Raw genomic sequence first — 23,817 nt, 5'->3', positions numbered from 1 at the left:
CTTGAAAATTGTATAATTCTAATATTGAGAATAATATAATTTCAGAGTGTTTTGGAAACACTCTAAATCTTCCTCCTTCATACACTGACCAGGCCTGGACAATGAATATACATCTTTAACCAGAATACTGTCTCCACATGTCTGTGTTAGTGAAGCCATTATTAAGGCAAATCCTCCACGTGAAAGCCAGTTCAATACTTAGCCTCTGAAAAAATGCTCCCAACAGATGTTAAGGGCTCCCAGGATAATCCCTCTTGACTTTACCACTATGTCTCCAATCCCAGCTATGTCGGTCCTGTCAATGGATGAGAACATACCCAGAGATCATGACAATAGTGTCTGGTGCATTATGTGGGAGGTAAGGAGGACTTTGTAGGATTGACAGGGCTGAGTTAGCCGCTGTCATTTCTAGCGACTAGGTAGACGGTGGATGATTCGTTTGGTTTCATTCCTTCTGACTTTTAAAAAAGCTATTTGCTACAACTCGGTGGCTTGCTGTGCCAGTTCAGAGAGCATTTAAGTGTCAACCATACTGCTGTAGGTCTGCAGTCACATGTGTTACCATGCAATTCTGAATTACTAGTCCAGTCAAAATACCACTCAGCCAAGACATAGTATCATCTGTTGCAACGTACCTTAATGAAAATGTCAACTGTTAAGTCTGCATGTAATGAAAATTTGGTATTTCTGCATTTTATTCTGTTTTACTAGAGATCAAAAAAATTGTATATTTTGCTCTAAAAGCAAAACATTAGTGTTTATGGCCTGGATTTTGCATGCAAGGTGGTAGAAGTAAGCCACAGGAAAACACAAATTCTATGTTCTTGAAAACGTACACCAGTGACTATTAATAGATAAATCAGATATCCAACAGCAATCCATGGAACATCCCAAGTACCTCCCTCAGAGGCATCTTTAATTTTTAGTAAACTGTTGTACATTACAATTGGTCAATGTGCAGGAGCTACTTTGCAGGGCAAAACATAGAAATACACAATTAACCTAAAAACAAAAAAAATTAATCCTTATAATCCTTTACAATTGTGAAGACATTGTTAGAGATCTGTCACATCACATTTTCAATCTGGGGCATTAACTCAAATGTTCCACTATTACCTTGTTAGACCAATAGGTTCCAGAAATAGCAAATCAGTTTTTAAGAATCTTTCAGAAAGACATTACAACAGTCTACCCTTTTGCACATTTTCAAGAATTGCTTTGTAAAATGCATATACTGATCTTTTCTAGGTTTACATCAGGTTTTCTTTGAATAAAAAAAATACACCTCAGAACTCTAGGACAGCTTCAAACAGCAAATACTACCCCATGACAAAGTCAAACACCATCACAAAACTAATGAATGCTGGCATTTGCATGTTCAAAAACAACCTGTATTTGGTAATTAAAAGATTACCATTAAATTCTGGCCCTGTCCTTTCCTTACATCAGGTTATGAACTACATAAATCAGTTCAAGCAAGTAGCTTTTAGAATGGCCTTTCCAAAGCAGTATATAGCCACAGAAATTATCATGCACAACTACCAAAATCTTAACCCCATATCCCCCCACCCCCTCAAAAAAAGTCACTGTAACACGTTGATTAAAAATCAAGACAGTTGTCCAGCAAGCAGGAGAGTCTGTTCAGTAACGACCTGCAAAACAAAAGTGATTACCATTATGAATTATCAACTATATTATTTACTGCATTTGAACACACATTCGCGTGTCTTAATTTTCTTAGTCACCTGCCATGCAAAGAACTCAGATTTAGTACTTACGTGGTGAATAGGAACGAGATCTTGAGCGTGATCGGTATCCTCTGCTGTAGTATGGTGATGGTGATCGTCGCCTACTGTAATAAAAGATCAGAAGATTTAGCTACTTTTAACAGTTTCACTTTGGCACCGAAGTTTCCAATCAACGGAACTCGTACATGGCCACATCGTTGACTTCAGTACTACTTCGCAAACTTTTACCCAGTGGCCTCAGCTGAAAATTAAAATATGGACATGAACTAGGTTATGTACAATTTCCCGCCTGCTGAACTAGTCCATTAATTTCAACCGACCACACAAGAAGGCTAATTAAGTGAATACGATTATCAGAGTACTAGATTGCTATCTCCTGAACTCTTTTTGATGGAAGCTTTTTGTTTTCATCAATGCTGTTTGAAGATATGTATTTATTTAAACCTGTATACATGAACACAAATCATTCTGGAACAAGGAAACAAGCAGTTTGAGAACAGGTTAGTGGCTAACAAAGGGGAACCCTGCCATTGTTTTCAAAGAAAAGGTGGGGTTGGGTAAGAATCAGAAACAGGATATATTCCTCAAGGCAAATGGCAAGGCAGGATGTTGCCAATGGAGCAGTGAAAAAGGAAAAACGGATATGGTTAAAACAGAAAGAGGGGGTTGACAGATCTCAAAGTACAAAGTCAAAGATCTGGATAGGGTGCTTCTTAGGTTACAGAAGGAAATAGAGATAGACTGTTCTGTTCATTATCTTCCAATCCTTCTTAGATGCAGGGGTGGCAGTTTTAATACTGCAATTATTACACCACCACTCAATAAAGAGAGACAGGTTAACCTGGCAATGACAAGCTCGTCAGCCTGTGAATGGGAAACTGAGACACAAGTTAAAATTAACTAGCACTTGAAAAAGCATGGGCTAACAAATAAGGCAATACTGGTTTATTGAAAAATAAATCATGTTTGGCAAACTTAATTTTGAGTTCTTTGCTGCAACGAAGAGGGATAACAGGGTGGAATGCCTGATGTTGGGATGTACCAACTTAAAGCTGACAAGTATCAAACTTGTTAGCAACAGTTTATGGGATTGGAATTAAAGAGACACTGGCAGCAAGGATATGAAACTGCTGTGGGGCAAAAAGTGAAAGGTTGTTTTGACTGGAGTATCATATACAATAGTGTTCTCCAAAGATTAGTATAAGACCACCGCTGTTTTTGATACAACGTTGATCTGGGTATATATATTAAACTGTCTTTCTCTGTAGTCTCTAAGTTTTTAAAAATGTAACACTAGTGTCTGTTAATAGATAAATCAGATATCCAAAAGCAATCCATGGAACATCCCAAGTATCTCTCTCAGAGAGATCTTTAATTTTTAGTAAACTATTGTACATCACAATTGGGCAATGTGCAGGAGCTACTTTGCAGGGCAAAACACAGAAATACACAATTAACCTAAAATTGTGGTTAGTGTGTAAAATACACCTCAGAACTCTAGGACAGCTTCAAACAGCAAATACTACCCCATGACAAAGTCAAACACCATCACAAAACTAATGAATGTTGGTATTTGCATGTTCAAAAACAACCTGTATTTGGTAATTAAAAGATTACCATTAAATTCTGGCTCTGTCCTTTCTTTGCATCAGGTTATGAACTACATAAATCAGTTCATACTGACCTGACTTTAAGCGGGTGTTCAGACTGGTGGAACAGGCCAATGAAATAAAAGGCAGAGAAGTGTAAAATAAGATGTGATGGGAAGACACAATACAATTTAACTGACAATTTTAAACAGGTTCAGAATATAAAAGGACAAAAAGGCTGTTTAAAAATACATTGGGGTACTTACTAGAATGATACCCAAGTGAGGAACTCACTGCTATTTATTGACTACAGCTCAGCCTTCAACACCATTATTTCTACAAAACTCATCTCCAAACTCCATGGCCTATGGCTCAGCTCCTCCCTCTGTAACTGGATCCTAGACTTCCTAACCCTCTGATCGTATTTAGTAAGGATAGGCAACACCACCTCCTCTATGATCATCCTTAATAACAGTGCCCCACAAGGCTGAGTCTTCAGCCCCTTATTATACTCCCTTATACACTTGTGTGGCTAAATTCCCCACCAACTCAATTTTCAAGTTTGCTCATGATACCACGTAATGGGTTGGATCTCAAACAATGTTGAGACAGAGAACAGGAATGCGATAGAGAATCTGGTGAACTGGTGCGACGACAGTCTCTCCCTCAATGTCAACAAAACGAAGGAGGTAGTCATCGACAAAAGGAAGCATAGGAGAACATGCCCGTCTACATCAGTGGGGATGAAGAGGAAATGGTCGCGAGCTTCAAGTTTCGAGGTATCCAGATCACCAACCACCTGTTCTGGTCCCTCCATGCCAATATTATAGTTAAGAAGGCATACCAATGCCTCTACTTTCTCAGGAGGCTAAGGAATTTGACATGTCTGCTACGACGCTCATCAACTTTTACAGATGCATCAGAGAAAACATTCTCCCTGTCTCACAACATGGCATGGCTCCATGACTGCTAAAAAACTATAAAGGGTTGTGAATGAAGCCCAGTCCGTCACATCCATTGACAGTCTACATCTCCCGTAGCTCAATATACTCTCTTCCATCTTCTTCCATTAGGAGAAAGATACAAGTGTGAATATATGTACCATCCAACTCCTCCCCCGTTCCCAGACTTTTGAATAGATCTATCATATTAAGCTGATCTTTCTCCATACCCTAGCTATGACTGTAACACTACATTCTGCACACTCTCCTTTCCATCTGTATGTGTGGTATGCTTTGTCTGATTAGTATGCAAGAAACAATACTCTTCACTGTATACTAATATGTGACAATAATAAATCAAATCACCTTACGTCTTGTAGATGTGGGACAGGCTTTGCCGAAATCAGGCAAGTTACTTGCTGTAAAAACTCCAACTTCTAGCACTGCTATTATTCCACGATCACAACCTGAACCTTTCCAAATACCATAACCACTCTCCTGATAGCCTCGTATCTGAAGACTTTATTCGTTGAATTAAGTGGAATTCAAACATGATTTAGGATATAAAAGGTATGAAGGAGGAGAGCGGGTGAAGACAAAGGTCTGAAAATTTTGTGCAACAAAACGTGGGACATTTTAAAATCTAACTTCCCAATTGCCTCAATGGAGGAAACCCCAGTCTGTGATCCAAAACCCAACAATTGATTAGACAGTTAAAACATACCCGAGACAAGATAGAAACCGTAAATCACAAATTCAAAGTTCAATATCGATTTAATGTATTATAAAGAGTTTCCAAATGTGCACAGACAACACCCAGCTCTACCACACTATCACCTCTCAACCCCTCCAGTCCCTAAAATCAAAGGCTGCTTGTTTGAGATCCAATACCGGATGAGCAGAAATATCATCCAATACTAGGAAGGCTACGGTCTTCAGACTCCATGAAGGACTCCCTAACCATTAATTTCAATCCATAACCATAGCTGAACCATACTGTTCTGATCCTAGACTGAGCTTCCAAACACACCTGTGTCATTATGAAGATTGCCCATTTCCACGTCTTTAACCTTGCCTCAGCTCATCTGCTGTTGAAAGTCTCATTTATGCCTTTATTACCTCAATTTTGATTATTCTAACCCATACCCAACACATACATGGCACCCTCGTACTGTCTTTATCTGCATTCAGTTCATCACCCCATCCTGATAGGGGCTGAGCACCACATGCAACAAAGAAACGCTTCAGCACTTTGAATAAGCAACCAGGGGCAGGAACGCTGCAGACACCTATGCCAGAATCAACAGCATGTCAGTTCCCGCTCAACTGCCATGCTTATTAGCTCAGCTGCCCTTTAAAATGTTTAAAGCACAAAACATTTCAAAAATACCTTTGCACACAGAAATTGGGAAAATATTTCAAAGGGTGAAAATCCAAAAGTCAGAATTGCATCTGAAGGTGGAAATCTCAGATCCTCAACATATTAGGCATACTGACCTAGTTACATCAATACCAAGGTTTCCTGCATTTCCTGCAAATGTGTATTATAGAGAGCCAATTCATCACAGCCTGTAATTAGTCTGCGCTGAAAGAGGTCAAGGTGGCTTGCAGAAAGCTGGATATAAGTTGCAATTTTGTGTCCTAATGTTAACTGAAACGTTAGATGTACAAGTACCAGAACAAGCAAGTTTCACTCAAAATTTTATAATCTGTGAGCAAAACATACCCACTACTGTTCCTCATGCTCTAACTTTGGGGTCACATCAATTTAAAAGCATTAAGATTAGGTAAATGGGAAAGTTTGGGAAGCACTGGTTTATTATGCACTACTAGCATTTAAATTTTTATGCTGCCTGCTTCTTGGCATGAATTTGCAGAGCAAGTTCTGTTGGATTCTTCCATAAATGAGTTGACTTGTTTATTTTTATTGAAGAAGACATTGGAGAACTTAGTGTTATTATCTGATGGGTATAATTTGGTGGAGAAGTATATTCAATTTGGTTTTAGGTCTTTTGCAGGTAATGGAGCGTGCTGGTGGAATGGAACTGGAAAAAGCTACAAACATTTCACAAGTTCAGATTATCCGGAGGGCAACCATGACAAATGATGCTTGAAACAAAGGACACCTCCCAGCGGCAAGAAAAAAATGAATCTATGTTCCATACTCCAGCACGTGAACGAGGGTCACCCAACGAACGATTATGAGGGGTACTTTTCTTTGAAGTCCATAAATAATGTGGAAATTGAAAGCCCTGTAAAGCAACATTACTGATAGCAAGATGGCAGCAAGTAAACAGATGGCTTTCACATCTGGATTAAACTGCATGCAAGAAAATTCTGCAAGAACATCACTTAACATTTCAAAGACGTTCAAGTTTTATAATTCCACCTTCCACGACATAATTCCAACAGTTTAGAATGCTTTACCTGTAACGGTAATCATAATCTCGATCATCATATCGATCATATTTATCATATCCTCGATCATAATATGAATCTCGACGACGGCCTCCTCCACCACCTCCTCCACTACTGCTAATGTGGAATAAAAGGAATCATATTAGTAAAAACCAAACTGAACCAAAATTTTAAAAAGTGGAAAAATTTGTTTATCCTTACTGCGTAGGTCGTCCCATATAGATCCCAGGGGTGGGAGTGTGAGGCCTCTTTGTAATAGAATAATCTACACGAATTCGTCTACCATCCAGTTCCATTCCATTGGCACGTTCCATTGCCTGCAAAAGATGATATTATAAATCCAAAACGAGTACATTTCTCCACCAAATTATACCCATCAAATAATAACACTAAGCTCTCCAGTGCCTTATTTAATAAAAATAAATTAGTCAACTCAATTATGGAATGATCCATCAGAACTTGCTCTGCAAATTCATGCCAAAAAGCTGGCAGCACAAAAATTTAAAGTCTATCAGTGCATAAATATATAGCTCCTGCATAAAATAATAATTTTGATTTGAAGTATTGTTTTCTGATAGCTTTCTATTACCTCTTTAGCATCTTCCAGTCTTTCAAAATAAACAAACGCAAATCCTCTTGAACGCCCAGTTCTTTGATCATAGACAACATTAACGCCTGCCAATGGTCCATACCGAGAGAAAACTTCACGAAGATCACGCTCAGTGGTGTACAAACTAAGACCAAAAACACCTAGGCAGGTGTTTGGATCTGGATTAGCCTGCAAAAACAACGCATGAACAACTCTGAAGAATTTACAGCTACTGAATCCTCCAGTAATTATATGAATTTAACAAATTTCATTTCTCAGCAAGTAGAATCAGGTTTGACCATATAAAACCAGCTGTGAAAAGAATCAGCATGGCCTTTCATTGTAGGTTGCTGCTTAAAATTATTTTTGTGCTCATTCTTTAACGAACAGCCAACATTCTATCCATTGCTGACCGGCAATCTGAATTATCAGACATGGTCCACTAATTGGAAACCAAAGTAAACTTAAAGGATTCATTTATTGATGTATGTAATCTCAAAAAGCTTTCAAAAGGCAGCTCACCCATTAGTGTTCAACTTATTGTTGCTTTTCAAGATAACCCTCAACACACAATTGTATTCAAAATTTCAACAAGAATCAACTTGGACGTCAAGTACAACTCTCTCAATGGAGTTGAAGTGTCCCAATGATACCCATGAATCAAGTCCCACTGAGGCAGCACGGTGGCACAGTGGTTAGCACTGCTGCCTCAGCGCCAGGGACCCAGACTCGATTCTCAACTTGGGTCACTGTCTATGTAGAGTTTGCACATTGTCCCAGTGCCTGTGTGGGTTTCCTCCAGGTGCTCCGGTTTCTTCCCATAGTCCAAAGACATTCTGGTTAAGTGCACTGGCCATGCTAAATTCTCCCTCAGCGTACCCAAACAGGCACTAGAGTGTGGTGACTAGACGATTTTTCACAGTAACTTAATTGCAATTTTAAAGTAAGCCTACTTGCGACACTAATATAATAAACACTGCTACAAATTAAAACGTTCTATCAAAAGATTTTTTACTAAAACCAAATGGTAAAACGTTTTGTTATTCCTTCATGGGATGTGAGAGTCGCTGATAAATCTATTACCCAACTCTAAATGCCCTTGAACGAAGCAGCTTGCTTGGCCATTTCAGAGTCAAGCATATTGCTGTGAATCTGGAATTGCATATAGGCCAGACCAGGGCAAAAATGACAGATTTCCTCCCCTAGAATTAATGAACCCAATGAGTTTTTGCAACAATCAATGAAAGTTGTCTTGGCACTGAAATTAGCTTTACGTTTCACATTTAATAACTGCATATAATTTCTACCAGCTCCCATTGTGGGGTGTGAACCCATGACCCCAGAGTATTAGCCTGGAATATAACCATTGCTCCAGTCTCCCTAACTTCTGTATGGGTACCAGCACACAACTGTTTATGCAGAAGGTCACGGTTACCTGGGAGAGTGAACAGAATCTTGCAAATGCAACTCCAAACAGAAAAATATGATTCTGTATTTGAAATAACTGAACATATTCCTTCCCTGGTTCTGCCTGAACAACCAATTCTGTGACAATTATCTGACATTACATTCCACAAATTCAATTATTTCTGTTTTGTATCATCCTATAATTCTATTTCAATATTAGCCTTGACCATAATTCTGAAACTGGTAATAAGCATCAAGCATATAAAAAAATTGCACCAACTCCAGCTCTACCCAAAATTTCAAAATAGCCCTTTACTGCATCACCAGTCACTGTAGTGATGTTATAACATGGGATGGCAGAGGGAAAAGAAAAGTGGGACAAATGGGCATTGCATATCTAAACTGAGAAGTTAGCTACAATTTGTGATTTGACTAAGTAACAATTATAGCTTTCTGCAGCAAGACAGTTTAACTGGTACTTATTTATAAACAAGTTATATGCACGATTATGTAATTTTGATACATCAATCAGCTGCAGCTGATGTCACCAAATTTTACCATGTAAAATCTATGTTAATTCACACCTTAGTAGCAACAACAGGTTACAAGTTTGAGGTCTGTCTTTCTGATGGTTTAAGACCTTGACAGCACTCAGCCATTCAGGCTTTTGAACCTGTTCCGAGCCTTGGTTCAGATCACTGAGCTGCAATGTGTTATATGGATAGACAGAAGAGGGGCTTGCTCTCTTTCAAGAATATCTGAGAAAATTTGTAAAACTGTTCAAAATCATGAGGGATCTGCACAGAGTAGATGAGGAGAAACTGTGCCCCTTGGTGGAAGGGGTCAAGAACTGGAGGACTCCAATCCAAGAACTTGGTATCATGAGGGAATTTCTGTTTAGACAACATGTGGCTAAGATCTGGAATTCCACAGCCTGAGAATGTTCGAAAGCCAGATTCAAATCGTGGAATTTATAAAGGAACTGTCTCTGTCTGAAGAGGAAAAAAACGGCAGGAAATGAAGGTTGAGGAGACTAGCAAAATTACTTTTGCAGAGCCAGTTGATTCAGTGGGCTGAATGGACTGCTCCTGATCCTATGAAAATATTCCAAAGACTAACATGGTGTAAGACTGACAACAGTACAGGGGCACAAAGCATAATTAAATGAAGTTGCAACTTATTTGATATTATGTATTTGCATGGGTCAAATTAGCAAAAGACCCAACATTTTATTGAACACGTTGCTGGAGAGAGATTGAATGCACAACACATCTATTAGATATCTGGAAACAACTTGTTTGAAAGCAAGTTTTCAATTTACGTTTTGAGAACCGAGTTTCCCCTCTTTCTTCCCGTATCCTGCTCGCCTCCAGGAATCATCCTTCATCTGGGACGATGGGGCAGTCCTGGCAGCGGACTTCTCCACATCTACTATCAACGCTCCGTGTTTGGCTGATACATGTCCTGTCTGTAGGATAATAGCGACAGAATGAGTTTCCCCCACCTCCAATAAAGGTGAAACGCTCCATTAACAGGTGGCATACTGCCCATAAACTCAGGCAAGATTGAAAATTTGACAACTGCAGCTGAAAGGTTGAACTCCTGGACAGCTCATGAAATGAGATCCAAGGCTTATGAAGATGTTGTTAACAGTAGCATCAGGGCAGCAGTTGGTACATATCCCAAAAACTGCAGTGCAAGAAAATGAAATGTTACTGCACATGAATAACTTACTATTCAAGTATAGATTTTGCTACATTAATGCTAAGTCTAAGACCTTTATACACAATCCAAATTTATATTCTACAAATGCACAAGTTTGTCACCTACAGACAATGACCACTCACTTGTAGAAATCATTACAAATTCACAAGTCATTCTGCATTCCAAACAAAATCACACCAAGAAATATATTTTCCAATAGAAGACAGTAGCGCTCAAACAGAATTTTCTCATTTAAATTCAATGGGTGGCAGTTACTTTCAAACATCAGTGCACGCCTCAGAACATCAGAACTCTACAAGTTGTGTCTACTTGAGGGAAGTATTATTCACCCCTCACCGATGAGGTTATATTTGTATTTACTTCAATACAATAACCTACTCTACTTCCTGCATGGCGCCTTCGACTGGACATTGGGGAATGACTACGGCTCCTTCTGCGTGATCGGTACTCGGGTGTGTAGGATCTGCTACGGGATCGCCTTCTATGCGAATGGGAACGAGATCTTGAGCGTGAATAACGTCGGTGCGAGTGTCTTCTGGAGTGAGATCTGGCAGTAATATTTTTAAAACACTGAAGTTAGTATATTTCCACAAACATACAGCAGACATACTCAAGATACAACCAACCATACAAGTCCATAATAAAATATTTCTTTGATGTTCCAACTTCTAACTGTAAACCAATCGCACAGCCCCGGATTCTGACTCAGTCAGGCTCCTTACATTATACCAGACCACACTTATTGTCACCTTTCAATACATATCTAATGTTATCTATGTAGCTACAGATAAAAATAGCTGCTGTGCAAGCCAATTTCTGCTGACTGAATAAATAACGTATTTTAAAAAATATAATTCTGTAAGTCGCTGAGATTTAATTTTTAAATCAAAACACTTAAGACAAAAATATCCTTCATTTCTTGCAATGTATCAACTAACTCTGACTAAAGGAATTAAAATAAATTTTTATATACTGATTTTTTTGCCACTAGTTCTGATGGCAAACTGCTCGTCAAAAATGCACCAGGTAACATGGCAGCAAATAGCAGCAAGCTTGTATCCTGTCACCACACCGTATTGACGGCTCTACAAGAATGTTTCTATGCGGACTGAAGCAATTTAACAATTGGCCTGCTAAATTCCAACATGTTTCAGACTATTCCGTAGCTTTGGTGGTGCAGCAAAAGGAAAATCATTTGAAGGTGGCATGATTCTATTTTTACCGTGATTATTGCTGACTAATAAAACAGAAACAGAGCAATTTATGAGAAACTGCAGAGCACAACGAAAATCGCAGCCGAGTGAATGGTTGGCCAAGATCAGATATTATTTCTTTACTTGTACCATTGCTGTATGAAAAAACATGCATTAATCTTTGTACTAAGAACGGCACCGTTGTATTTTGTTCCCACAATCTGCAAACTGTACAAATTTTCTTTTTGCAACAAGCACAACCGATTTAGGAGAACTGCAGTATTTGCTAGTCAAAGGTCATCTGGGGTGATGACTCGAACTCAATTTGAGAGAAACCCAGAAATTATAGAATTTAAGAAAATTTACAAGCATACAAATTAGCAGCAAGATTAGGCGACTTACTGCAGCAATCTTTTAAAATTAAGCTTGGTCAAAAATTTGATTTCCAGAAATCTGTTGTATGTGCTAAGTTTATAATGGAGGATCAGTGCTAGGCGCTGAGAGTTTCTCTCAACCATACAAATGTTCAGTAAGAAAATAAAAATAAAGCTACTAGCTGATTAGATTGTAACTGTCCTGGGGTTAAGGAGTGGAATGAAGGATAATAGTTAGAAAGTAGGGTAGTCAAGAATAGGCAATAATTGATAATGTGCAGACTGCAGCACATACTATCTTGGATTAGGTGTGCAGAAGATTGAATCTGAGAGTCAGGGAAACAGCTCTTGCCTTGATTAAACTTGTGGCCGGGGGGGGAGAAGTAGGATTAAGATTGAAAATCTGCACTGTGGTATGGTATCTGTGGATACCATTGACCAAATAGCAACATCATAAGCTTATTTTTGATAGATGTTGACAGTCCTGATGTGGGGCAGGGTGTTTAAGATGGAGAAGAAAGGGCAAAATCTAAAAGTTGCCAGGCACATCGAGTCCCAAGGGCTGCAACATGCCCAACTTTGATAAGATGAGATGGTGCACCTCCAGCTTGCTCCAGGCTTCACCAGAGCATTGAATCAGGCATTACAGACTCAGATCCGCATTAAAGCATATAGCCTTAATAAAACACGTAGATTATTCTAAGTCAAACACGTAGGGATGCTGGAATCTGAAACAAGAGGACAGTGGAATAACTTATCAGGACTGTCAGCATCTATCAGGAAAGTAATAGAGTTAACATTGAGTCCACAAACTTAGAAGAAAAAATGTGTCAAGAACCACAGAAACTGCAACAAAAAGTAGCAAGTGTAAGCATCAGAGTCCCAAGGGTTGCAATGTGCCCAACGTTGATGAAATGAGATGCTGCTCCTCCAGCTTGCTCCAGACTTCACCAGAGCATTGAAACAGGCCGAGGATAACAAGTAAGCAAGGGGACTGAGTTAAAGTGGTATGCAACAAGATGATTAGCGGTCATGCTTGCTGACTGAGTGAAGGTGTTCGGCAAAGCAGTCACCCAGTCTGCGCCTGGTCTCCTCAATAGAGAGAGCACATTATGACCAGCAAATACAACAAATCAAATTGAAGGAAGTACAGGTGAAACCAGTTGAACCTGAAAAGATATTTGGGGCCTTAAAAGATGAGGAGGGGGAAGGTAAAGGGGTAAGATGTTGCATAGATCATACCTACCTCCTAACTACTTACACTTACCTCGATTTGGATCTCGAGCGGGAGCGAGATTCTGAACGTTTAGAGGCCCTTGATGGACTGCGAGATGCAGAGCGACTTTCGGATTTTACACGGCCAGCACTCCCACTTGGAGATTTTGATGGCGAACGGGATTCCTGGCGTGATAGAACAAAGTCATTTATTGTACTATATATGAAATTGTTAAACCTTAGTAGTGATCATCTACAATTCAGATACTGTCTCAGGTAGTAGCAGAGGGACAAAATGGTTAAGTATTCTTCACTAATGTCAATTTGGCCCCTGCTAAAGCACAGAAAACCCATAGCAAGTACTGCACATTCCTAAAGAATACACATTCCCTACTAATATATACCTAATCACCAACATTCTATGAAACTTTCTTAAATAATCATGCATTTTATGCTAAAACTTGAGCATACAGACACGTGAACATAAACCATACATTACTTAACCTAGGACACATTCAATCTTCCAGATTCTTTTAATTTTCCAGATTCTTAATTTTCCAGATTCTTTTAATTTTAGTTCACTCTTGCTTTCTATTTTCTTCATTTCTTCATTTTCAGAGTTTTCATACTCCGTGTATTCTTCCCAATTCAAACAATTCATTAATGCCTTATAAAAGCAAGCTCTTCTATCTGACCAATCTTCTGTTCATTTCCCATTCAAATTTTATTTTCTGATCTGCAATACTTGTGATTAGCCTTCTGTTATCTTGATTATTCTTCCACATTCTTGGAAAATACTCTTCCATTTCTTCAACATTAACCTTAATGGAAAAAGAACATTCAGTAGGATGAAGCATGGGGTTACAATCTGCTGGATTTGCACTACAGCCTACCATCTTTCTAACTAAACACCAGCAGGTGGAATAATTCCATTACTTAAAAAAAAAGTCCCTTCATAAATGCCTGAAACAAATATGTATTCCTGTGGTTTTACTTACTTTGTATGTAAAGTTTTAAAAATAGTCCAACAAAAAAAGTTAGTATCTGATGAAACTGAGAAACTGCCTTAAACTTTCATTCTTTCCCTCTTCATTTCCAACAGAAAAAAGGCCAAAGAGAAAAACTGCACAGTAATAATTTGTGCCTTATACAATATACTCAGGAAATTTGCCATTTGAAAAAGCATTTTCTGGTACATTAATATTCATCAAGTTAGATATTAGGCAACTGATGTTGAAAATATCTGTCCTGGAAATGCAAGGTTGCTGTTAATTCCACTGCCCTTAATTAGCAAAGATCGGTGCAATAGATGTTCAAAATAATTACAACGTTGTAACTTACAACATTGTAGCCCACCCTCAAGTACAAACCAATTTGTAATGCATTGGTGTCTTTTGCTGTACAGATTCAGAATGTAAACCTTGCCGTTGCAACTTTGAGAATTATTAAATTCTAGTTCTCCTTCACAACTTCCCAAGAGCAGCTGAATATCTGAAATAATGCGACTGAAAAAAAATGTTCTGATCTAGAACCAGTAACCTTTGCTCAAACGAAATATTCAACAATAGCAGACTGCCAACAGCCCCAAATCATGTTCAGAATACCGAGAACATCAGTAGCTTCATAGTTAACATGATTACTGCCCAATGATGATGCAAATGATTTATGACCACTATGGATATATTATAACTGAGTGCAAGGAAATGTCAACCCCTACCTTAAGCTTAGGATGTTTGAGAAAATTGTGCTTAAGCGGTACAACAATTTCCAGCCCCCCAACCAACCATTATACCGAGTCAATAAAGCTTCTACAATATCTCAATCATCAATAACCTCAGAAATCACACTAATGCAACAGGATTGACATTTCCAGACCTGCGACCAAATCTCACCAATGCACACTGAATTGCACTCATCAAAGATGCTTCAATTTAGGTTTGGTAGGGTTATGGGCAAGACTTCATTTACAAAAAGGGGAAATTGTCAACATAATCCCACAATTAAGTCCAATTTAATGCAATACCTTCACATTAAGGGCTCAATGATAAACTAAATAGTATAGGATTCCTGAAACACCAATCAAAACCCTGTTTAAAAGACTGACAATCATAAACATAGAAAACAGGAGCCAGAGGCCATTCGGCCTGTTGAACCTACACCACCATTCACTACGATCATGGCTGATTTCCAGCTCAATAGTCTTATCCCGCATTCCCCCATACCCTTTGATTCCCTCCGCCTCAAGTGTTATATCAAGCTGCCTTGTGAAAACATTTGATGTTTTGGATTCAACATCAAAAATCACATTTCCTGTTGGTCACAATGCCGTAAAAAGTCTGACAACACCAGGTTTTAGTCCAACCGATTTATTTGATAATAGACTCACAAGTTTTCGGGGTTAGCCCCGTCGTCAGGTGAATGGAGAGTTCTGGCCTCAGACAGAGGATATAAAGCACAGACAGTTTAGAGATTACTGATTAGAATGCGAATCCTTACACCTAACCTGCTGTTCAAGACCTGAAGTGGCTGACAATGTGAGTGGAAGGAGCACTGATCACAGGTTACAGAGATGTGTATTGTCTCCAGACAGTACAGTAAGTGAGGTTTTGCAAACCCAGGCAAGTCACGGGGGTTACAGATAGTGCGACATGAACCCAAGATCCCTGTTGAGACCATCCTCATGCGTGCGGAACTTGGCTATCAGTCTCTGTTCAGCGACTCTGTGCTGTCGTGTGTCGTGAAGGCCGCCTTGGAGAATGCTTACCCGAAGGTCAGAGGCTGAATGCTCCTTCCACTCACATTGTCAACCACTTCAGGTCTTGAACAGCAGGTTAGGTGTAAGGATTCGCATTCTAATCAGTAATCTCTAAACTGTCTGTGCTTTATATGCTCTGTCTGAGGCCAGAACTCTCCATTCACCTGACGAAGGGGCTAACCCCGAAAGCTTGTGAGTCTATTATCAAATAAATCGGTTGGACTAAAACCTGGTGTTGTCAGACTTTTTACTGTGTTTACGCCAGTCCAACGCCGGCATACCCACATCATGGTCACAATGCCTCCAATGGAAGCATTGATCACAGGACAAAAATCTATGCAGTACTTATGTGTACTACTATAAAGTACTTCATATCCAATTAAATAGAATAAGACTTTGTATCTTCCCCAGACCTTTAGGCAGTGAGGTCCATACCAACACTTTGCAAAAAAATTCTCAACGTCCCTCTCACCCTTCTACCAATTGTTTTAAATCTATACCATTACTAACATTCCTAACTACTGTCTAAGCTCCTTATAATGTACTCAACTGTCTTCCCAACACCAAAACAATCTGATCTGTTCCAAAGACAACCACCCCAGGACATCCACCCTTACCTCATTTTTTTCTAGTTCTGGCAACATCCTCAGAAATCTCTTCTGTACTCTTGTGCAATCACATCCTCAGTCTAGAATGTGATTAGAACTTCACACTGTATATGCTAGCAGTGGCATTAGTAGGGTTTATAAAGTTGTGGCATAACAACCTCAATCTTATATTCTAAAACCTGGCTAACAAAAAGAATGTACCCCAAATGTATTTTTACCTCCATTTCTTCAAACTGAATTCCTCGTCATTATTTTCCTGCAATGCACAACTTCATCAATCGCCAATTTTTATATCATGTGCAAACCTTTTTAATCATGCCCCTACATTTGATCCCAAATTATTGATGTGTACAACAAAAAAACTGGGCCCCGCAGGATGCCACTGGAAACCACCTCCCATCACAAAAATACCTGTCCATCCTTTGCTTGCTGCCAACGGGCCAATTTTGAATCTAACTTGGATCCCATTTCTGTCTGTCACATGGAACCTTGTCAAAAGCCTTGTTAAAACCCATTTATATATCAAATGCCTTACCTTCACCCACCCACCTTGTTAGTTCCTCAAAAAATTCCAAGCAATCTAGTCAAACATGACGTTAACAAATGTATCTTGACTGCATAATCCACGTCTGAATGGTAATGATATCTTGATCTACCTTTCTAGGGTCCAAGGTAGACAACCTCAAATCGAAGTCCATTAACCAGTTTTACACACTTCATCAATCAATATATTTTGCAACATCCATGTCAGTTACTGTGCTAGCAAACCTAAATAGCTCTACTCACCCACTGTGAAAAGCTGCAATGCCAGAACTAATCCCCATGGAATCTCTCACCAATTTGTGTACATACTCATTATCCCTACTCGTCTCCCAACTAACCACCCTAGTGTCCTCTAATTACCCCACAAGCTAATATGGTTTCTCATTACATTGGCTGTCCATCTTATTTTCATATTTAATTTTAAACTGGAGTGTGATTCTCAATTTCCACAAGATTTGAGCTCACTTTCTCTGGGTTATTCTACATTATAATGTTAAGAGATAACAAAAATGACAAACTTTCTCCAGACAATATATATTTGAATCGCTCCCATCAGTAGGGGTCATAGGTTTAAGCGGTTTTAACTGTAGATTCACAATACTTAAAAATACATTTAGAAAAACACACAAGCACTGCCAGGTAGGCCTTTCTAACTTTAAAATAAACAATTCATTGGTAAATTATAAACTAAACAGTTTGCGATAGTAATTTAGACATGCAAGACCACAATATTAGCTGTGAGGTTGAGTAAATGAGGCAGTACTGAAGCATACCAATCAGGTGGTGTCCAAACACAGGACTACTTTATTACATAAACTTTTCCTCAAAATCTGGCAATACTACACATGGGAATACTGAGACTTTGTGACCAAAAGCATTCTATTTCCCAACAATGAAAACCCTCAACCTTTAAGTGGTAAAATTCAGATTATACTCAACTACAGTCAACAATCTACTTCTTCAACAATTTAAACCACTGAAATTACTCAAGTGAGATCACACTTGCTTCAACACGAAATATTCAAAGCCACAACTAAACTAACATGCTTGTCGCACCATCTGTTGATTCAACTGCAGAGTACCCATTTACTGAACAGAGAGCGCGAACACTAGCATTTCATCCCCAAAAATCTCTTTGGAATCAGTAATTATTAGTTTCCCAGGAGGTTGACTAAACTATCCTGTAAGGTAGTAACATCAATTGCTATACACTTTATAAGGTCTTCTAACTTGATATCTTTGCGCATTTTGATCTTTATTTTGATTAGTTGACCACTACCTTCAGAACGATTACAACAACTTCAAAGAACACATGGACTACCTCAAACAATCAAGAAGTCTATGTTCTATTAGATAGGTCTGTAGGTAGGTAGGTGATGTGATCGGCGCAACTTGTGGGCCGAAGGGCCTGTTTGTGCTGTAGTGTTCTATGTTCTATTAGATAGGTCTGTAGGTAGGTAGGTGATGTGATCGGCGCAACTTGTGGGCCGAAGGGCCTGTTTGTGCTGTAGTGTTCTATGTTCTAAGCCTCTAGGCCCTGATTAAGATTTGAAATTATAGTGTTCTGGGGAAGCAGAAAAATTCAAAGTTGCCTCCCTGTGTACAGGATTTTCCAAGCCCCAATATATCAGTAGATGTGTTTCTTTTCCATTGTAGTGTCAACATTTTATCTAAGGAGTAGTTTCCCCTATTTATGATACTCCCTCACCAATACAAAATCCATCATTATTATTCTGAATGCAGACATTCCCATGTGATACTTTCATCAGTCCTGATGAACCTCTTTCAAGTGGGTGTTTTTGGTCATGCAAGTTCAGTACGTGAATTTTGCCAGACTGCAAAACAAAATGATCTTTCACTTTTTCTAATCTAGGAGGCAAAGACCAATTGCAGCACTTCTCTACCAGTCTTGCAATTCTCAGATGAACGTAGCAAATCTAACCCTATATTCACTACAGTATAGATTGCTCCTCTACAACAATTTTGAAGTATGAGTGGAAATAGCAAAAATTATATAATCTAAAACCATTACACTAAAGAAGTTAATTCTGGTTATTGAACACACGGCAAATAAAGGGGTTCACGTGACACATGCTTGAATCTGCCCGAGAACAAGCCACATTGGTTTTGTTGTTAGAGGTTAGAAGACTGTTTTGAGGAGCTGCAAAGTATTTTGCTTGGAGACAATGATAGCAGTTTCTTAGTCTACAAAGAATAACAGGTATGCTGTAAAACATCCCTTTTCTTCTAAGATGGAGAAGAATTTGAATCAAAGATTAACATTAGTGTTTCTTAGATACAAAGCTGTATGTTTCCCATTGCATAGAGAAGAGATAGAGGAAACCATTTGGGATCAGGTTACAGGCTTCCTTATTAACTCAGGAATATCAGAGACAAGTGTGGTCTATAGCCAACTGAGACGTACAGAGCAAAAGAACCAGCCAGGCCTCCACTGCAAGCAGAGAAAACACTGACTCTACTGTGCACTATTCAGTGCAGGTGACATCTGTGCTCAGATTGAAGACTGAATTTGTTAAGAGTTCAGGAGGCTGGAATATCTGCTGGCTTGGAGCTCAAGCAAGAAATCTACAGTGTAACCTGCCCACTAACAGATAGTTCTGGGGTTAGAAATTGCTCAACTGGGAAAGTAAAAAAGCAACCCACTGGAAACTGGGAGTAACTATGAACTGGTTGCTATAAACTCTCAAAGCATGTTGAGTGCAATGCATGATAAGTAACAAGGAGATGTTTATTTCTACAGCCTGAAAGTATAAATTAGATAAAAAAGAAAATGTTTAGTCAATAGTGTTGTAGTCATACGACAGTAAAAATTTCAAAATATGAAATCTCAATGTGCTGTTCTTCCAACTGAGTGTTTGAATCTTTTTTGAAATTATTGGTCTCTATAGGGATCATATTTGTATTTAAAACTACAGAAGTTACTGTGTATCGTGTGTTATGCTTATGGAAGTGTAATGGGACAAAACAAGGAATTAGAAGCTTCAATGAAGATTCTATAAATTATTCTGTATCCTCATTGAGTCTAAACACCAGGAGGACTTCCAATCCTCGGCAACCCCAGGAATGGGAGTTTGATGTACTGTCAACTTTGAACTGAACTTTCAGAAGCAGCCTGGTCTCAAGACCAAATGTTTCTAGCTGAAAAATATAAATGAAATAAATAACTTAAGTGCATTTCAAAATTTACAAATCTGTGCGCTCTTGTTAAATAGGATTGAAAACATTCAGAGGGTTAAACTGGCATCAGTAAGCCTGTGAGTATGTACCTCTATAAAACAAAATGGAAGCATGGAAAGTAGTTCCAGTGAAGTGTACAGTAATTTTACCTCAGATTTTCTATTAGAATTAACTCATCAGGGCACAGTTCAAAGTAAATGCACCATTTATTATAGTGCAAACTGTATTGATCAGACTGGTCCCAGGTAAAGTCTTTTGACACATGATAAGTTAACTTACCTCATTGAGGTCATCGGATACATGGAGCATAAAAAAGTTATGCTGAGATTCCTGTCACTGACCCACTATGAAGTGCATGGCTTCAGAGCCTGTTCAAGCAACTCAACGTTCATTATTTTGATCATGAGCATTCAGCTCATTTTCAAGAGCTGCAGACCTGAACTATGACTTCCTGAAGCACTAGACTTTTAAAAATTTCCCTCGATTTATTTCCAAAACAAATCTTGCTTTAACACTGTACTACTCAGCTCTAGGTCCCAAATATAGCAACATCCCTGAAGTGGCAGACCATGAATTGAAGTCAACAGATGGATACAGATCAGAGAGCAGCACTAGAATAGATTACATGTCAAACAAAGACAGATGGCTGCAGGCACCAGAAGCATTCACTCCCAGGATGAGCAACATGCTGCAGGGGAATCGGAAACAGATTCTAAATGGACAAGATAGAAATGCCACAGGACAAAATGCAAAAACATAAGTAAAAAAAAATGAAATTCCTTTAGCTAAAATGAACCTACAGTACACTGAAGGAATCAGGGTGCAGAAAGCTTACATAATATAGAAAATGTAAGCTTGGCCATGGGGTTTCAAATTACCATTTTGCACACAATTTACTGGTTCCATCAGAGTCATTGTGAACTGAAAAATGAATGCTTTTTAAACTGCTGAAACAATCTTATCAAATTACAGCTGACTTGCTGAAGAGGGGGGAGGGGCGGGGGGAGAGGGCGGAGACAAGGGGGGGGCGGAGACAAGGGGGCCAGGGGAGATGGGGAGGGGGGAGATGGGGAGGGGGGAGATGGGGAGGGGGGGGGGGGGGAGAGGGGAGAGAGAGAGGCGGGGGGGGGGGGGGGGGGAGAGAGAGAGGCGGGGGGGGGGGAGAGAGAGAGGGGGGGGGGGAGAGAGAGAGGCGGGGGGGGGGGAGAGAGAGGCGGGGGGGGGAGAGAGAGGCGGGGGGGGGGGAAGAAGAGGCGGGGGGGGGGGGGAGAGAGAGGCGGGGGGGGGGGGAAGAGAGAGGCGGGGCGGGGGGGGGGGGGGGGAAGAGAGAGGCGGGGGGGGGGGAAGAGAGAGGCGGGGGGGGGGGAAGAGAGAGGGGGGGGGGGGGAAGAGAGAGGCGGGGGGGGGGGAAGAGAGAGGCGGGGGGGGGAAGAGAGAGGCGGGGGGGGAAGAGAGAGGCGGGGGGGGGGGAGAGAAGGCGGGGGGGGGAAGAGAGAGCGGGGGGGGGGGGAAAGAGAGGCGGGGGGGGGGAAGAGAGAGGCGGGGGGGGGGGGAAGAGAGAGGCGGGGGGGGGGGAAGAGGGAGGGGGGGGGGGGGGGAGAGAGGCGGGGGGGGGGGGGAAGAGAGAGGCGGGGGGGGGGGGGGAAGAGAGAGGCGGGGGGGGGGAAGAGAGAGGCGGGGGGGGGGAAGAGAGAGGCGGGGGGGGGGAAGAGAGAGGCGGGGGGGGGGGGAAGAGAGAGGCGGGGGGGGGGGGAAGAGAGAGGCGGGGGGGGGGGAGAGAGCGGGGGGGGGGGGAGAGAGAGGGGGGGGGGGGGGGAAGAGAGAGGCGGGGGGGGGGGAGAGAGGAGGGGCGGGGGGGAGAGTGATACGAGGCGGGAGGGACGGCAGGCTGTGCGGGGCGGACAAATCCTGGCACGCGGCCAGGCGGTTGAATTTTCATTTCTTAACCGTTTTAAATGCTTAAAACCCGAATCGCATTCGGGCCCAGAGGACGGTAAAACAAATCTCTAAGAAGCGACACTGAACCAGCACCCCACCCACATAAACCGAAAGGAGACAGAAGGTATTAAATTGCCACAAAGACAAAAGAACCCGAGTCCACGCACTGGAGGGTTCGCTCGTCACGGTCGGACACCACTGATGTGAAACCGAGCTTATGATCGGTTCCCTTTCACGATAGAAGACCAATAAGACAGTAAAAAAAATAACCCCCTCTATTTTTAGTCGATTTCTCTCAAACTAGCTTCCTCGCGCTCGATCTGAGGCCTGTGTCTAATGTGAAGCCTGTGACTTCGATCGACGACAATCGCCCACCGCATTCAGAAAGCGCCACGTTGGGCACGGAGCTCACTGCCCAGGATCGCCTCAATCTCCATTTTGTTTTATAAATACATATGTATAAATTATCCTCCCTTCCCGCAATACTTATAAAACCCCTTTATTATTTTGACAAATAGTTCGCACCACTCACCCTCCCCTCGTAGGCTGTCTCGTCGATGTCGCTCATCCTTGTGTCTGTGAATGATAGAGATTATATGTATATATCTGTGTGTGTATGCTGGTGTGAGGAGTACGTGAATCCCCCGCTTAGTTCTGCTCTCCCCTCCGCTCAACCCCAGCCGCTCCCTCGCGCTCTCCTCACAATATGGCGGCTGCCCCAGCTCGAGCCCGGCCTCTGTGACGTCACCCAACAACCGCCCATCGCCGTGGGCGACGCGCGCGCGGCACTCTCTTCAAATACAACGTTGGCCTTGTCAACGCTGGCGTCTTGAAAACACAGTACTATCAGGGAACTGTCATGGGGATAGCATCGGCTGACCCTTCTTTAATGTTTTTATGTCTCCCCCCCTCCCCCCGTACTTTGTCGCTGGCCTGTTTTTTTTTGAAGGCTCGGCGCGGCTACCAGGAAATGGAAGTCGTTGAGCGGACATTAAAATGGAGGCGGTTCAGGCCCGGCCCGCCAACAGCCCCAGGTCCCCCACATCGCGTGGCCCGTCTGCCTGCTTCACAGACACCGGCAGCTGCTATTCTCTTCCAGATTTTCAGCCCTTCCTCAGTGTCTGCAACATGAACCATAAATATTAAACAACAAAAGAAGTGAGCCAACACTTAACCCGAATAAAGAGAGTACTGGCTTCCAGCTATTGAGGATTAAAAACACTTTTTGTTGGCTTTGTAATTTCTCCAAAATACACGCCCAAGTGGATAAACGACCCCTGATTTGTCTTATTCAGTGGGAGCGAAATCGAACCGATTTGATATAAGAACATAAGAACATAAGAAATAGGAGCAGGAGTAGGCCATCTAGCCCTTCGAGCCTGCCCCGCCATTCAATAAGATCATGGCTGATCTGTCGTGGCTCAGTTCCACTTTCCCGCCCTCTCCCCATAACCCTTAATCCCCTCTCTTATCAAAAACCCATCAACCCGCTTTTTAAAAATATTTAGCGAGGCAGCCTCCACCACTTCAACGGGCAGAGAATTCCAGAGATTCACCACCCTTTGAGTGAAGAAGT

General features: G+C 41.0%; 1 protein-coding gene across 4 annotated transcripts; it reads right to left on the bottom strand.

The window, feature by feature from the left end:
- Positions 1-883: 883 nt before the first annotated feature.
- Positions 884-22,949, bottom strand: tra2a (transformer 2 alpha homolog). Of its 4 annotated transcripts, none has more exons than XM_080206924.1 (9): positions 22,774-22,948; positions 13,252-13,385; positions 10,796-10,964; positions 10,014-10,160; positions 7,286-7,474; positions 6,898-7,013; positions 6,706-6,813; positions 1,779-1,852; positions 884-1,652 (listed from the first exon to the last, which is right to left on the bottom strand). In XM_080206924.1, the coding sequence occupies exons 1-9, from the start codon at positions 22,807-22,809 to the stop codon at positions 1,642-1,644; spliced, it is 984 nt and encodes a 327-aa protein (XP_080063050.1). In that variant the 5' UTR covers positions 22,810-22,948; the 3' UTR covers positions 884-1,641. The 4 variants fall into 4 exon arrangements, with proteins under 4 accessions (XP_080063050.1, XP_080063069.1, XP_080063077.1 ...); XM_080206943.1 differs by having other exon boundaries at positions 6,706-6,810; XM_080206951.1 differs by lacking the exon at positions 884-1,652 and having other exon boundaries at positions 1,768-1,852; positions 6,706-6,810; positions 22,774-22,949.
- Positions 22,950-23,817: the final 868 nt, after the last annotated feature.

This window comes from Carcharhinus amblyrhynchos, chromosome 2 (assembly GCF_965287045.1).
Source record: "Carcharhinus amblyrhynchos chromosome 2, sCarAmb.v2.hapA, whole genome shotgun sequence".
Lineage (NCBI taxonomy): Eukaryota > Metazoa > Chordata > Chondrichthyes > Carcharhiniformes > Carcharhinidae > Carcharhinus > Carcharhinus amblyrhynchos.
Note: the sequence above shows the minus strand (reverse complement) of the source record. Positions and strands in the feature narration are given on the sequence as shown.

What these genes read in the sequence shown, in the direction of transcription:
- tra2a (XM_080206924.1), bottom strand. Translation starts at nt 22,809, where the DNA reads ATGAGCGACATCGACGAGACAGCCTACGAGGGGAGG. An exon ending in CGCTCGAGATCCAAATCGAG is followed by an intron (nt 10,965 to 13,251) that starts GTAAGTGTAAGT and finishes TATTACTGCCAG; the next exon opens with ATCTCACTCCAGAAGACACT. An exon ending in GGAAACTCGGTTCTCAAAAC is followed by an intron (nt 7,475 to 10,013) that starts GTAAATTGAAAA and finishes TTGTTTTTGCAG; the next exon opens with GCTAATCCAGATCCAAACAC.